This window comes from Falco punctatus, assembly GCF_963210335.1.
Source record: "Falco punctatus genome assembly, chromosome: 10".
NCBI lineage: Eukaryota > Metazoa > Chordata > Aves > Falconiformes > Falconidae > Falco > Falco punctatus.
This window is the reverse complement of record NC_137590.1, coordinates 34,468,143-34,481,931: the sequence shown is the minus strand read 5'-3', so window position 1 is coordinate 34,481,931 and position 13,789 is coordinate 34,468,143. Positions and strand designations below refer to the sequence as shown.

General features: G+C 49.6%; 1 protein-coding gene across 7 annotated transcripts in view; it reads right to left on the bottom strand.

Annotated features, from left to right (window-relative positions):
* CRACR2B (calcium release activated channel regulator 2B) overlaps positions 1-13,419 on the bottom strand; it is a 35,311-nt gene extending 21,892 nt beyond the window's left edge. Inside the window, exons 1-3 of one of the 7 annotated variants that reach the window (XM_080405610.1) lie at positions 11,006-13,086; positions 8,289-8,452; positions 6,729-6,893 (exon numbers count right to left, since the gene is read on the bottom strand). Coding sequence is in view for 2 of the 7 variants with exons in the window: in XM_080405607.1 (XP_080261733.1) it covers positions 3,261-3,466 (206 nt within the window). In the remaining 5 variants the exon portion in view is untranslated. The other 6 variants (XM_080405608.1, XM_080405613.1, XM_080405609.1 and 3 more) reach the window with 6 other exon arrangements.
* Positions 13,420-13,789: the final 370 nt, after the last annotated feature.

The window sequence follows — 13,789 nt, the reverse complement described above, 5'->3', positions numbered from 1 at the left end:
ATCATTCTGAAGAGCATCTTTAAAAACAATTCGCCGTTTCCCTCGCCCAAGTTCATCAAAGGGGAATGCTTCTTTATGACTTATCACACCAGCTTCTTGATCTTTGTTAAAAAAACTTGCCACCCAGAAACTTGTTCGATGCAGACTCTACTATGCTCCTATCTGCAAGCAATTGGAGACTGGTAACAGTTCTCTCTTTTTTATTTCAAGAGGTGAACAACGGCACTCACCGATACTTCCCAATTCAACAGCACAACAGAAAGCACCAACGTGTGCCAAGCACCATCAATACAATAACTTCAACACAGATGGGTATCCGCAACATACCACACTGATATTCTTTCCCCCAGAAATTGCCACAAATCCTCTGGCACAGCCCCACGCCGCTCCCCAGCTGTGCCCATCGCAAGGCAGTGACACTCCACAGCTCTCGCACACTGGCACAGTGTCACAGCATTGGCACGGCAAACACCGAGTGCGTGTGTTTGCACTGGAACCACTCCTACTAATTGGGGTTTTGGCTTTGATGGGTTGTTTTGCTTGGGGAGCGAGGAGAGAAAGCATCAGTTTTTCCTCTAATAATATTTGGGCCAAGAGTTAATTCTCAGCAATTAAAACCAAAATCCAATCCACATTTTTTCCATAAACAGCTAATGGCCTTGGATCTGTCAATATAACTAGCACACAGCTGATTTTTCAGAAAACAAAGAACATGCCTGCCATAAGATATGATAAATAGCAACAGCTAGTTTCAAAACAACTAATTTTTACAAATTCCTTCTCTTTGTAAAGGTTTACAGCTTTCCTGAAACCTTTTTTTCTTTTTTCCTTAAAAGAGACAGAACAGAACACTGCAACATCTCATACAACGCAACATAAAGATTCATCTTATATACCACGCTGGCAGAGGAATGGAAAACCCAGCAGTATTGTACCTTTTGGCTTCACGAAGAATTCACTGTACTTTCATAGGCTGGAGATCATGCTGCACATCCACAAAGGACATCGTTAGCCAGCAGTAAGTAAACATTGTTCACTTAGTCAAGTAGAAAAGCAACATTAAGCTTCCCCCTGATGCCACTGCTGTTAATGTTCTACCACAAATATGTGGTTGTTAGAGGACAGAGACAATCAACTCAAGAACATAATTGAGAGAGACAGGCTATTTTAGCTGTGAAGAGATCCTACAGCCCTTATTTGTGTTAGCTGAACACTGCTAACAATGTTGTGGAGTCGGAGCTAGATGCTGCTTTGAGTTCGGCAACCGGTAGGGAGATTACACCTGCTTAACACCAAGCATGTTGACCACAGAGTAAGCGTTCTGCTCTGCTGGTGATACCTATGGGCCAGGCAGGTAGGCAGGAGGCAAACAAACTTTCTTTGCCGGCCCAGATGTGGGAAAAAGAGGAGAGAAGAAAGAGGACTTGGCGCTTGATATCAGACACACTGGATCGTTTTTGATTCCAAGTAAAAAATGAGCACTGGGAGCCCAGGCAAAGGAGATCCCCGCTCTCTTCTACTTTTTTCCAAGGGTTGGTGTGGCATGCAAGGACACCCCATACGGTAGACAAGCTCCGGATCTAAGCTGGTATTTAAAGCTCTACAAATAGCCTTTACAGGAAATTGCATAAATGCAGGGCAACTCCTCAGCTTGTTTAATTGAACATCACTGGCAATTTCTTCCTGCCTTACCTGCCCCTTTAGCAAAGGGAGGACTTGCATGCAGAGCAGGTTGTACCAGAGACAACAACCAGAAGGCAGTGCACTTCTGCTGGGCTCGTGCCACTAGTTATGGAACAGCTAAGATGTCATCCAGGAAAACTCGACACATGATGAGCACCACCTTGGCTGCTGCAGCTCAGCAAGGACACATCAGCAGAAATGCTGCTGGGGAGATTTCTCTCACACCCTGCGAGCAGCAGAGGCACCGCTAAACGAGGTTTTTCCCCAGCCCTCAGGAATGCACCCACACTTGGTGTCTTGCAGAGAAAATTCAGGCTGAAAGGAGGCACATGCAGTCCTATGCTGGTGGAGAGCTACACACACTCCTTCAGTGTCCCTGAAGTACCTCAGGGGCAAAATTCTATTATGCAGAAACAGCCTTTTATTGAATAACTGGATAAAAGGTTCTAATGGAACAAAGCTTCAAATGCAAAAATTTTGGGGTTTGTGCAGTTGCCTGTGTAACCAATTCCTGAATGGCAGAGATGGTGAAGGATTGTCCCCAGTCACCATCGTCTTGAAAAAAAGAATCCATGAGCCTCAGATAAAACTGGGTGGTGGCAGCTGCACATCAAACAGGAGGAAGAACTTCTCTGCAAATCATTAAAGTGTGGGACTTGCTGACATGGGATGCTGAGGATATCACAGGCAATCACGGGCTGCAGAAGTGGCTGGTTTTTTCTTGCCTGAGTTTGTCCATAAAGGACTATTACACAAAAATTCTGTTTCTGATGAAAACTTTCTGAGCCACAAACAACAGAAGAGTGTACTAGGAAAGTACTGTTACACATTTATGCTGGGAAGACAAGGGTATCTACCGTTAGCTGCTGTTGGAGACTCAGCCTGGCTGCTCCTCAGCATGAACAGAGGCTGCTTTCCCATCAGCAGGAACAACCCCCGAAGCACATGGAGTCTTCTACCAAAAGGCCGACAGCATTTGCTTCATTTTCACCAAGGGCCATCCTATAAACTGGGCTTGGTACTCCAATAGCCAAAAGTCAGGCTTCTCCCCGTAACCATCACTGCCGTCAGACCCATCACCTGGCTGCTGAGCTCACCCCAGACCTCCCTGCGAGTCCTCAGATTCTAGCTGTCTATGTAATAGCAGAACAAAGATTTTCCTTTCCAACAAGAAGCTGAATCCCTCTGGCTTCCAATCTTATTCTGTCATTTCTTCATTAAATTTCCCAACAGCCACCCGCTGTCCTGAGCTCAAGCCCTCCTGGCCAGCTGCAAGTTTCCCCTCAGCTGTTTCAGTGCCTTCTTCACATAAAGGCTAAAAATCCTGGGACAATCCAATCTCACCTGGAGTACCACGGGTGTAAACTCATAGAAGAGATCATGAGCCTTACCTTTGTCGATCAAGATCCTTAAGCTTGAAATCAGCCTTATACAAACAAAAATACGTAGCCTTATGTTGTCCTCAAATAGTTCCCCCACCACACACACATAAGACATCAAACCAGAACAGCAGACCACCCAATCCCCTTTCGAAGCAGAAACTTCTGTTCGGTAAAGCATCCACCCACACTGCTTACTGAATACATGTGGCAGACAGTGACTCCTTCTGCGGCTGTGCCGGCAAGTTCTCCACAGCCCTTGAAAGCTCCTTATCCAGAGGGCTGCAACTGCAGGGGGGATGCATGAAGTTCAAGCATCTTTTCCTCATCCCAAGTAATTCATCTCCCATATCTTGAGAAGCGGACACAGTGATCTCACTCCCATGATCTTTGCTGGGCTGCATGTTAGCAATGGGACCAGGGGGAGAAGCTTCACCTCACTACTCTGAATCTGCAAGATGCACTTAGAGGACAAAAATGGTTTGCAAAGATTAACGAGCAGGAATGAGTATAGAGAGGATTTCCAGGCACCACAACTCCCTGCTGGGAAGCCTCTCTGTGGCTGGTGCTGTATTGGTTTTGCCCAGGAGCAATGTATGGGACTCATGGACAGTTTGACCTTTCTGCAGATGCTATTAAAACAACAAACAGAGCAGAGGCAGCTGGGTGAAGCCAATTTCCAAGATGACAGTTAACCCATTCATAGCTTCACAGAGATGAAAATGGCCATAGGCACAGGTGCATGACACTTGGTTACCTATCAGCTAAGGATTTACCCCGATAACAGTGGGTATAAAGGTAAAGGTTCACCCCTTCCTGCGAGCTGAGGAGGTGTTGGCTGTGCTATGCAAAACACCTTTCCTGAAATGCCAGTGCAACCTGTGCACTGCAGAGGGATGCGATCCATGCCCCGAGTAGAGACACCTCTTGGCTCTCAGACCATTGAGGGGGGCACAGGTGAAGTCTTGGATCCAGGGAGCTGACACCCCCACGCCTCCCAAAAGAAGAGAGGAACACTCTGAATATCCAGTAACTCCAGGACCTTATACAAGATATCAGAAATATCCTCTCCCTTTCTCATTCGGGGGGGGGTGGGGGGGGGTGGGGGGTGGGACGACGACAATCACAGCAAAACACTAAAAGCTTCAGATTTCTACAGGCAGAAAACTAAAGCCCACAAGCCCTGAACTGCCCCTCTGCATAGTGGGATAAAACATGCAACGGAAGGGCACGTGTCCCCTGTGTGCCAGCAAGGAACAGCATTTGAAGCAAACTCACAGGCAGATGATATCTCAGAGGCGGTTTTGTTCAACTTGTACAAAGTTATTCTAAGGTGAAATGACTGGGGAGGGAGGGGAAATACTCCCCTCTGGCAAAAGCTGTCACTGAGAAACAAGCCCACAGCAGCAACACTGAGGTAGGATTAAAGAAAAGGGGAGGGGGGGGACGATGACGACAGGGGGGTGTAGGTATGCTCAGTGGAAAATTTCCTGACAAATATTTTTAAATAAAAATTTCTAAGTTTTCACAAAGTATGCAGCAGAAGATCCTTAGGTTTTAATCTAACCAGCTCAAGATATCCACTTCATCAGAAAACATCACAATCCCACATATTCTAAGCATGTACTTTTCCCCCTTTACTTTTAAAAATGTAACCGCTTCCCAAATCAGCAGTTTCCCAAATCAATGAGTCACTAGCATTAGTTAGGCAACCTGCAGAACCACATCAGAACCGAGAGCAAGCTTCTTCAGCTCAACATTTGCAAAGACCTTGGGTGATCCAGACTGAAGCATTAACCATGTGTTAATTAAGCACCTCCAGCTCTTGAAACCCAATCAATAAATTTGCCTTGCTCCAGCAGGGGAGTAACGACCATTTTCTGCAGCGATATACAACGCCACGGCACTCGGCGAGTTCTACTCTGCTGCTTTAAAGCAAAAGCAGGAAGTCAGAACAGAAAGTTCCTAGGAAGAAACTCTATGGAGACACGGCAACTTGCAAACTCGTTCAGACTTCCTTCTCAAATAATTCCTTGCCCAAATGAGAGAGACTTTCTCCCTTCCCCTCCACCCCATCACACAACCTCGTTTTCTCTCTCTGCAGGTATCCCCAAATACCTCGAGAGGCAGGACAGTATCGCTCCCCTTCCCTGCAGCCAGCAGCGTATCCCACAGCAGAAAGCTAGCAGAGAACGAACACCACCACTGTAAATAGAGTATCAGAGCCGGTCCAAGCCAGGAGGTGTGGTTTGCAATGCTCCCTACGCATCTCATCCCCTTTCCAACACAGGCTAGCAGCCATCAGTTCAGAAAGCAGCAGAAGAAAACCTGCTGTGAAGCTCCCAAGGTAAATTCCTTGTAATCCTGCCCCACGCACAGCTGTGAAGGAGAAGGGCTTGTCTCTGAGCTGCCTTAGGCAAGAAAGGAAGAAGAGGTAAGAGAGCAGATGATCCCTCGTCTCACGTTGACCTTAGCTTCCCTGAGAAACACTGCCTGTGCCTGTAGGTAGCTCGCTGCCGACCTCCCATACCATTTCAACATAAGCAGGGCTGGACACTATCCCTATGAACCCTGTCTCAAGTTTAATTCCACTTTTATATAGCTGGCAACCTGTTTCACAAAAAGAAGCACAGAGATCTTAGGAATAAAGAAAGCAAAGCACAAGATGATAGCGCAAGGAACGTTTTTGCAAAGCACCATAAAACACATCCCAGGGGTGGGGTGTGCACCCCAGCATGTTCTCCCTAAAGCAGCCTGGGATGCCACCCTCTATCCTGCCACTGACCAAAGCACCCCTTTATCCCACAGCATCACCAAAAGGAAGCAAAGCTCCCCCACTCCCACTGACAGCTGGACATGCTGATGGGGATTTGTCACTCACTGGCAGCTCCAGAGCCTCCAGGCAGCATGAAGTTGCCCTCAGCTGTGTTAGCTCCTGCTAGTTAAGCTGGAGGATTTCTTGGAAGGTGACAAAGAAAAGGAAAAAAGAGCATGTTGAGCCCCTGGCAGGCTGGTTCTGCATCACCTGGTATGGTTTTTCTCCCCTTTGCTCACCCTGCCCCAAATGCCTCTTTGTGTCAGCCCTCAAGGATAATATTTGCCCAGCAAACAAGCTTTGTCATCCAAGTCATGAGCGGGGCAAGCCCAGCCTCTATAGAGAGCAAAACCTGCTCATCTACCAATTCCCGTTGAGAACGCTCCAGCTGGTATCTCAGCAGCCCAGACCTCATCACCCTGCAAACAGAGGAGCTCCGTATAGCTCCATCCTCCCAGTAGCAAGGGACAGTGGGACCAGCAGAAAGCAAAGGGAAAGGTGGGTTCCTCCCACTTATAAGACTGTTATTTCAAAAACCCCGACTAAAAAAATGCATGGAAATACAACTACAAATCATCACATTTGTCTTTAATACAGGTTTAAGAGGGCCAGCGAGCTCCCCCCTAACCAGCTGGGAAGGCTCAGCGCTGCCCGTGAGGAGCGTAGAGGTGATCATCCTGGTCTGAGAAGAGCTCTGCCTTCTGGTGGGACAATCACCTCTACGCTCCTCACAGGCTCAGCTTTGCTTCAGCCGCAGGACCACACATCCTTTGTGGCAGGCTCTAGCAGTGTAGCTGAGACAAAAAAACCCAAACAAATCTCCGTCAAATGAGGTACCTGTCTTTACTCACCATTTTTTCTACTGTTGCTGCAGAGATGCTTAAGGTTGAACCATGGTCTCAGCTGGGATGTTGCTAGAACAGCACAAAAAAAGGGAGCAAACCGCTCTTCTCCACCTCACAGCCTGTTCTGTCTCTAACCTCCTCCCGGGGTCCTTTATAAAGCTTCTCTTGGTACTGACCAGAACAAAAAAGCTTATCAAACACCAAAAAATAAATAGCATTTTGGAGCCACATTAATGAATCCTTAGCATTACATGGATAAAGGTCAGGAAATACAAAAAGTTACCGTTCCCATAGTAATGCTAATTCAACCATACTGCACATCCTGTGTATTTAGTGGTACATGTTGAAAAGAAAAAGGCTTCATCCACCAATGCCAAAAAGGTTTTTGATTTAGTAAAGACACTTGAATACCACCCCCTACATGCAATATTTATTGTGTAGAGAAGTGAATTTTCAGATGGAATTGGATTAAGCCAATCTAAGCATCGTTACAGCTCCCCACACCTAGGGCAATGGCAAGAGCTCTCAAGCATGATTACAGGCTGAATGTTGTTTGCCCAACCTGAACAGAGGAGAGGGATCCAGGCGTCAGAAGGGGTTGAGTCACCAAATCACGGTCGCTGTTGATTCTGCACTTGGATGCAGCAGGGAGGTGGTAAGAAAGAGGGGAGAGAATAACTGACCAACCCCCTGCCCCAACCCCCGCCCCCCACCTAGTAAATGTTAATCCGTTTCTGTAAATGCTCATTTATTTGATACTGATGGCTTGAAATAGCCCCCTGCCTAGTATCCCACCTCAAGAGCCTGGAAACAGGTTGTGAATGAACTACAGCCATGCTGACATCTCTCAGCACAAATCTGTGTCTTGCTCTGCTCTCTGAGCTCCTGAGGTCTTACCGTCATGCTTTACATAAAACCCACACCACTCTTCCCAGAAGGAACAGCTACAAGTGGTTCATTTGCATTTAGCAGCTTTGACTGAGCGACCAGATTTGCATAGGAAGCAAAAGTCTCTTTTTGTGTCATAGGAAATGCATTAAATCAAAGGGGTTTGTGCATCCGTACCGGAGCTGAGGATTATTGCTCTGGTTATGTTTCTGGGAGGAAAGAAAGCTAAAGCAGAGATCTTGCAAACTCCTTTAGAGGTCAAAGAGGAAGAGAGAAGGCAGCTTTCAAGCACAGGAGAAATGGGTGCAATGGGATTAAACATGAACATTTGTGGGGGCGACCACATGTGTCCTTCTTTCCTTCAAAAAATCTGTTTTTTTTTCCTATTTCCCGTGATCTCAGACAGATGGGCACAGTTCAGGACAACAGACATCTCTGGACTTCAAAAACCTAATAGGTGAAGAGAGAGGCTCTAGCAGTGCTGCTGCTGAAGTAGTCCTCAGCCCTGCTAGATACCAGGGCACCCGCACAGCCCTGCTCAGAGGACGTCAAGCTGACGGAGTGGCTCATGCAGCGACACCAACCCCGGAGTCCGCAGCAGGTCACAGGCACAGGAACACCCAGCAGAAGTCCTTCTGCCCTCAGGGTTGCTGGGCGGCTGTTCCTTCACTCACATACCTCAGGCCCTTGCTGTCACTGTCCCATGGGGGTGCACCTGTCATCCCTTCTGGGCTCCAGCATCGAGTCTCCACATTTTAGAGAGGCTTTGCAACCCTCCCCACAGCTGCAATGCCTGGCTATTCCTTGGAGCTACACAAATCCCAGCCAGCATCTAGCCACACCTGCCAAAGGTAACAAGGATTTGGTCATGCTTTATCTTATCTAAGTGATGATGACGCTCGTCTTCCTCCTTGCGCAAAGCTCAGCAGCTCTGCACCTGCCGAGGAGGGGAGCTGGGCAGAGGCCAGGAGCTTCAGCCTGCAGCAGTTCACAGCAGAGCAGGACAGCTCTGCTGGCCAGCCTGTCCCACCCCACAAACAGGCAGGCATTTAGTCCACAAGCAAACTTACGGGGGAAATAAGGCTCAGCAATACTTTTCTGAGGAAAATAACACTCGGCTCAACATACCTCATCGGACCTTCACCTGAGCTGCTAGCACGGGCATGCAGCTCACCTTCCCTAGACACAATACAGCCACGCTAGTCCTTGCCCATTGATAAGCCAGTACATTTTATTTTACAGGGAGTCAGACCATTTGTCCGGAGAGAAGACTCCAACGTCCTTCATGCTGTCAACCAACAGGTCACCTACAGCTTAAATTCCCAGCTGGAGATGAGCTCGGTTTCCTGCGCTTCATTTTGCAGAGGGAAAACTGAGGCAGATAAAAGCACCGCTCTTACTCAGCCATGTTTTGCTGAATGAGATGAAGAGGCGTTCAGCTACTGTAACAGTGAGGGCCACCACGTTTTCCTGTTTCACGTATTAGATCTGCCTCCCTGCACCTGCACCTCTCCCTCCACACCCAGCCAAGGGCTTACACTCTGCTTCTAACCCTCCTTTTCCAGAGGCTGGACTCACTTAGCTATGCCCAGACATAGCTGGATTCTTCCCAAAAGATTTGCTTTCCATAGCCTAAATGACATGTTTAGGCATTCCACAATTTTATTTTTAACACCACACTGCTACCAGTTCTACTTGTCTGAAGGTCTGCAGATATCCTGCTTGTTATTCTTCTGAACAGCTTGAAATCGGAAGCAATAAGCAGCTAGATACTCATTACCTTGATTGCACGGCTACAACAACTGGACTTGGCATTTTTCAGGCCCTGACTGTATTGCTTTAGCCTCCATCCAGCACACGTGCTAAAGGCTAATTCTTTCAAAAAAACGTAGAAGAGGTCTTAAGAGCTCTCCCCTTACTCATACTCTCATCTCATCTTCAGAAATGCAGGTTGCCTCAGCCCATGATACACCATCTGCTGCAAACAGCGACATCTTTGCATCTGCCAGGATCTTATCAGCATCACAAGCTCAGGCCAGCCCCATGCCCAGACAGCGCTGGACCCCCGCAGCAGATGTCAGGAGGTTCACAGCTCCCAGTCACATTTTTAGAGGTCTCCTGCCATCGTCAGAACAACACAAACCTTTCCTGCAAGGCTTTCAGGTGTATGTAATCCTCAAATGTCTTTCTGAACCAGGCAGTCCCTTCCGCATAGATGGGGCCATTAACTGGTGCAGAAAAGCAATACAAGGTCTTGTACCAGCACAGATATTAAAACTACAGAAGCAGGAACAACAGCTCCTCCTTCAGATGACATCTCTGCTGAATTAACTGCAATCACACGCTTCACCAGATAGAAAGCAGGGATCTTACAAGCCTCTCCGCTCTCCATCTCATTACTCGACAGATTTTCCTCCAATTATGCCAACTGGATGAGAGCACTGGACCCTTCCAGAGTGTCGTACCACACCCCATTTCCTCCAAAGCAAACCTAGGATTAAAGCCACAGCCTCTAAGAGCACAAGGCAGTATTTGCTCCTGCTTTAGTGCTCTGTGATACATGGTTAAGAGAAAAACACTCGGTTAAGAAGTCCACAGAGCTTCCCAGTCACTTTACCCCAACCCGAACGAAGCACAGGAAAGCCCACCGTGGCTCCAGACTTGATTTGAAAGTTCACGGTACAACAATCTACACACAACTCACGACAGCTATTAACCTGAGGTTTGGCATCATTTTATCCCACAGCTCACAATATTTGTTATTGTACTTGAAGCCCTTAGGTCCTACAGTCAAGTAAAATACCGAGATTCAAGCGTTTCTGGCAGCTTATACAGACATGCAGAAATCTCCAAGACAATCAGAAATCAGCATGAGAAAGCAAATAAAGAAATAATTTTTTTAAAAAAAAAAAACACGTCATCCCATGGCACCTTTTTAATTATTTTTTTAATGGCTGGCTGATATTTTTTAAAAGCTTAGAGCTGGCAAATCTTTTGAACACACAGCATCAGGAGAGCACATTGCGTTCCTTGCCGCTGCAGAAGCACGCAACGAATACTTAGTGGATCCACCCCAGTGCTGCATAGCTGCAGCGGTCAGGTTTGCTTAGTAAAATGTGCAATTAGGTCCATGCATAGGGCAATCCTTCTCGGCATCAGCCAAGAAAATAAAGCTTTACGATGCAGGATGGGGAAAAGAGAACACTGCTAGAAAAATATTAAGAGGGGTAATCAGAACATCAGCAGCATCTCCCTTCCGAGCTGCCGGGCTATCCGTACCTCAAAGGATACACGTTGACAAAGGACAGAAAGCCTTGCTAATTGTTACAATTCTGCTCTTTTGATGCGACAACAAAATGGATCGTTCAAGATTCAGACATTCAGAGAAAACCAACCTCAGACTTTATACGGACAGCAAGCAAAGGCATCTGGCAGGAACAGGGAAGATGCTGCTCCGCTCGGTGGAAGACGACACATTTGCTACAGCTGAAGTTTCTAGTCACTGTCTTTAAATCCCAGATGAGCTCCTGCGAGCAGGTGAGGAGAGGTGGGAAGATCTGGTCCCCAGAGCAGCCTTGTCAAATCCAAAAGATTCAGTCAGTAACATGTGGGCTATATTACGGAAGCCAAACCTAGTTTATTGTACATAAGGATCAATATCTGCAAAGCTCTCTGACCATGAAGAACATTGTGCATGGAGCTGTGCCCATATGATTTTTGTTATTGCCAACTGTCCTCATCCCATTACTTTATTCTCTGAGGCTGCCTGGCAAAGTCATGAGTAACAGCATCCCCCAGCACGTGCTCTAAAGACAGCCCCAAATGGAGTCCTCCTTTGCAACACAGTTCTCAGGTGAGTAGATGGTAGGCTCTTGATTCGTTACATGCACCAAATCTTCCTATTTGATGGTGACAAAACAGCCAAGCAGACCTTCCAACTGGACTGGTTATACTACCCAGCTTAGCTTGCCACAGCAGGCAGACCAAGAGAAGAGCGATGCTCTGGAGAATCAGAACAATGTTGTTTGCCCAGCAAGATCGCTTTGGAGAGATTTTATACCACCTTATGAAGGATCCTAAAATTTTATGCCTTGGGCCTCACATCCGTCTCTGTGCAACAGGATGCCCTGGCAAAGACAGCATTATTCCACTCCAGCCCGTTGCATCCTCAGAACCTCCTCTGGAACCCCCAAACTGGACAGTGAAAGGACAGAGTAGACTGATTATCTCTTTCATCTAGAAAAGCAATTTCCATAGCCCTCAGGAGATGTATATATACATTCATCTGTATATACCTGCTTATGCTATCCTCCGAAATAGGTAGGGAATAGCTCAAGAGCATGAAAAATAAGATGCAATTGCTCCTGAACCTGGTTAAGGCAAGGCTAGAAGTTACCAGTTTTCTGAGAGCCCCTTGATGCACAACAGCCTTCATCGCCACCGGAATGAGCAAGGACTCAGTGGGTCATGTCTAAACAAGCAAGCGGTGTTTGGATTATCCTGCCTCCTCAGGACTTCCCCGAGCACAGCCATCGCCCTGTGTCCGAGGCTGGCCATCGCTGGCCTCTTTTCCCCTTGGCTGTTTCCAGGAAGTCCTACAGGAAGGACTTGAGGCTCGACACACGAGTTCACTGAAGTGCATCCCATGTGCACGGGATGTCAAAGAGAAAAACGCTGCAGTCTTAGGAGGGGGAAAGCTCTGGTGTTTTTTCCTTCAGAAGAGAAGGAGAAGCAGCACTAACGCAGCTGCTGTAGGGACCTGCACTACTTTTCTGTGCAGTGTCATCTGCACCTGGGTCATGGCAAAAAAAAAAAAAAAAAGAGAAAATATAAGAACTCCATTCAGGTCCAGCACAGAAGACCAAAGCCCCCGGACAGCATCGCAAAGGAGCCTGCAGGCTTCAGAGCAGCAGGAGAGGGGAGAAGGTGGAACAGCCGGCAGCCCCCGGCCCGGACCCCACCAGGGCAGTGCCCCCGGCCCATGGCCACAGCTGCGCCTCAGGAGCTTGGCAGGGCAGGTGGCTTCGCAACAGGAACGTGGATCCTCCACGCCTGTCCTTCCTCGGCAAGGGCCCCCCCCCAGCTGGGGACAGGGCAGGCGTGTTGCTCTGGACCGGCAAGGACCCCCGCAGCACACAGAGCCCCCCAGCACCCCGCGCCCCTCGCTCCACTGCTGCGGGGGGGGCCGAGGTGGCGAGGGACAAGGAGACTGAGGCGAGGGACGGGGAGGGTGACATGCCGGGCAGGGAGGCCACCGAGGTGAGGGCCGAGGGCCGGGAGGCTGGCGGGGGAGGGTGCAGGCGCCGCCGGGGCCCCTCGCTGGGGCGGCCGCCCCCGGCACCTCTCCCGCCCGGCTCGGGCCCTGCGGGGGTCCTGCCCGGGCCACCCGGGCGCCGACAGCCGCACAAAATGGCGGGGGGGACAGCCGCCCCGCCGAGGAGCCCCGTCCCCAGGGGCAACGCGCCCTCCGCCCGCCCCGGGAGCCCCTCGCACCGCTTACCTGAGCCGGCAAAGGGCAGCGGCGCAGCGGGCACCTGCGGCCGCCCGGCCCGCGGGAGCGGAGCCGCCGGTAGCGCCGGAGGCGGCCCCGACCCGGAAATGAGCGGGGCCGCGGGCGGGCGGGCGGCCGGGGCCGGCTCCCCGCTCCCGGGGCGGACGGGGCTCCCCGGGGCCGACGGGGCTCCCCGGGGCCAGGGCCGGCTCCCCGCCCCGAGCCCCCCCGCGGGACCCCGCAGCCCGGCGCCGCTCGCAGCCGCCGCCGGCATCGCCCCGGCTGATCCATGGAAGCCAGATCAACTTCAGCGGTGCGCGGCACCGAGGGGGGGACGTTTGCTTTTCGCTGTGAAAAAGCTGTTTGTTTTCTCAGCCGCGTGCTGTATTAATTACACCGCTTGTGCTTGTCCTGCGACAGCACGTAACAAAGTATCCTTCTACAGTTTACTGCCGTCGGGACCGGAGGAAGCGAAACGCGAGGGCCCCGCGCTGCAGCAGCAAACGCCGAGGCTGCCATGTGCCCAGCCAGGGCAGAGCCCGGGGTCTGGCTGAAGGAGCCAGGTACCCAACAGGCAGCGTCATCTGCATCGCCCAGCTGGGAAACAGAACGGGGAGGGACAGGGTTTGGTTTCCCCAAGTGATGCCCCCAAACTGGAAAAGTCTCGGATCCCTGAATAACTTCTTAG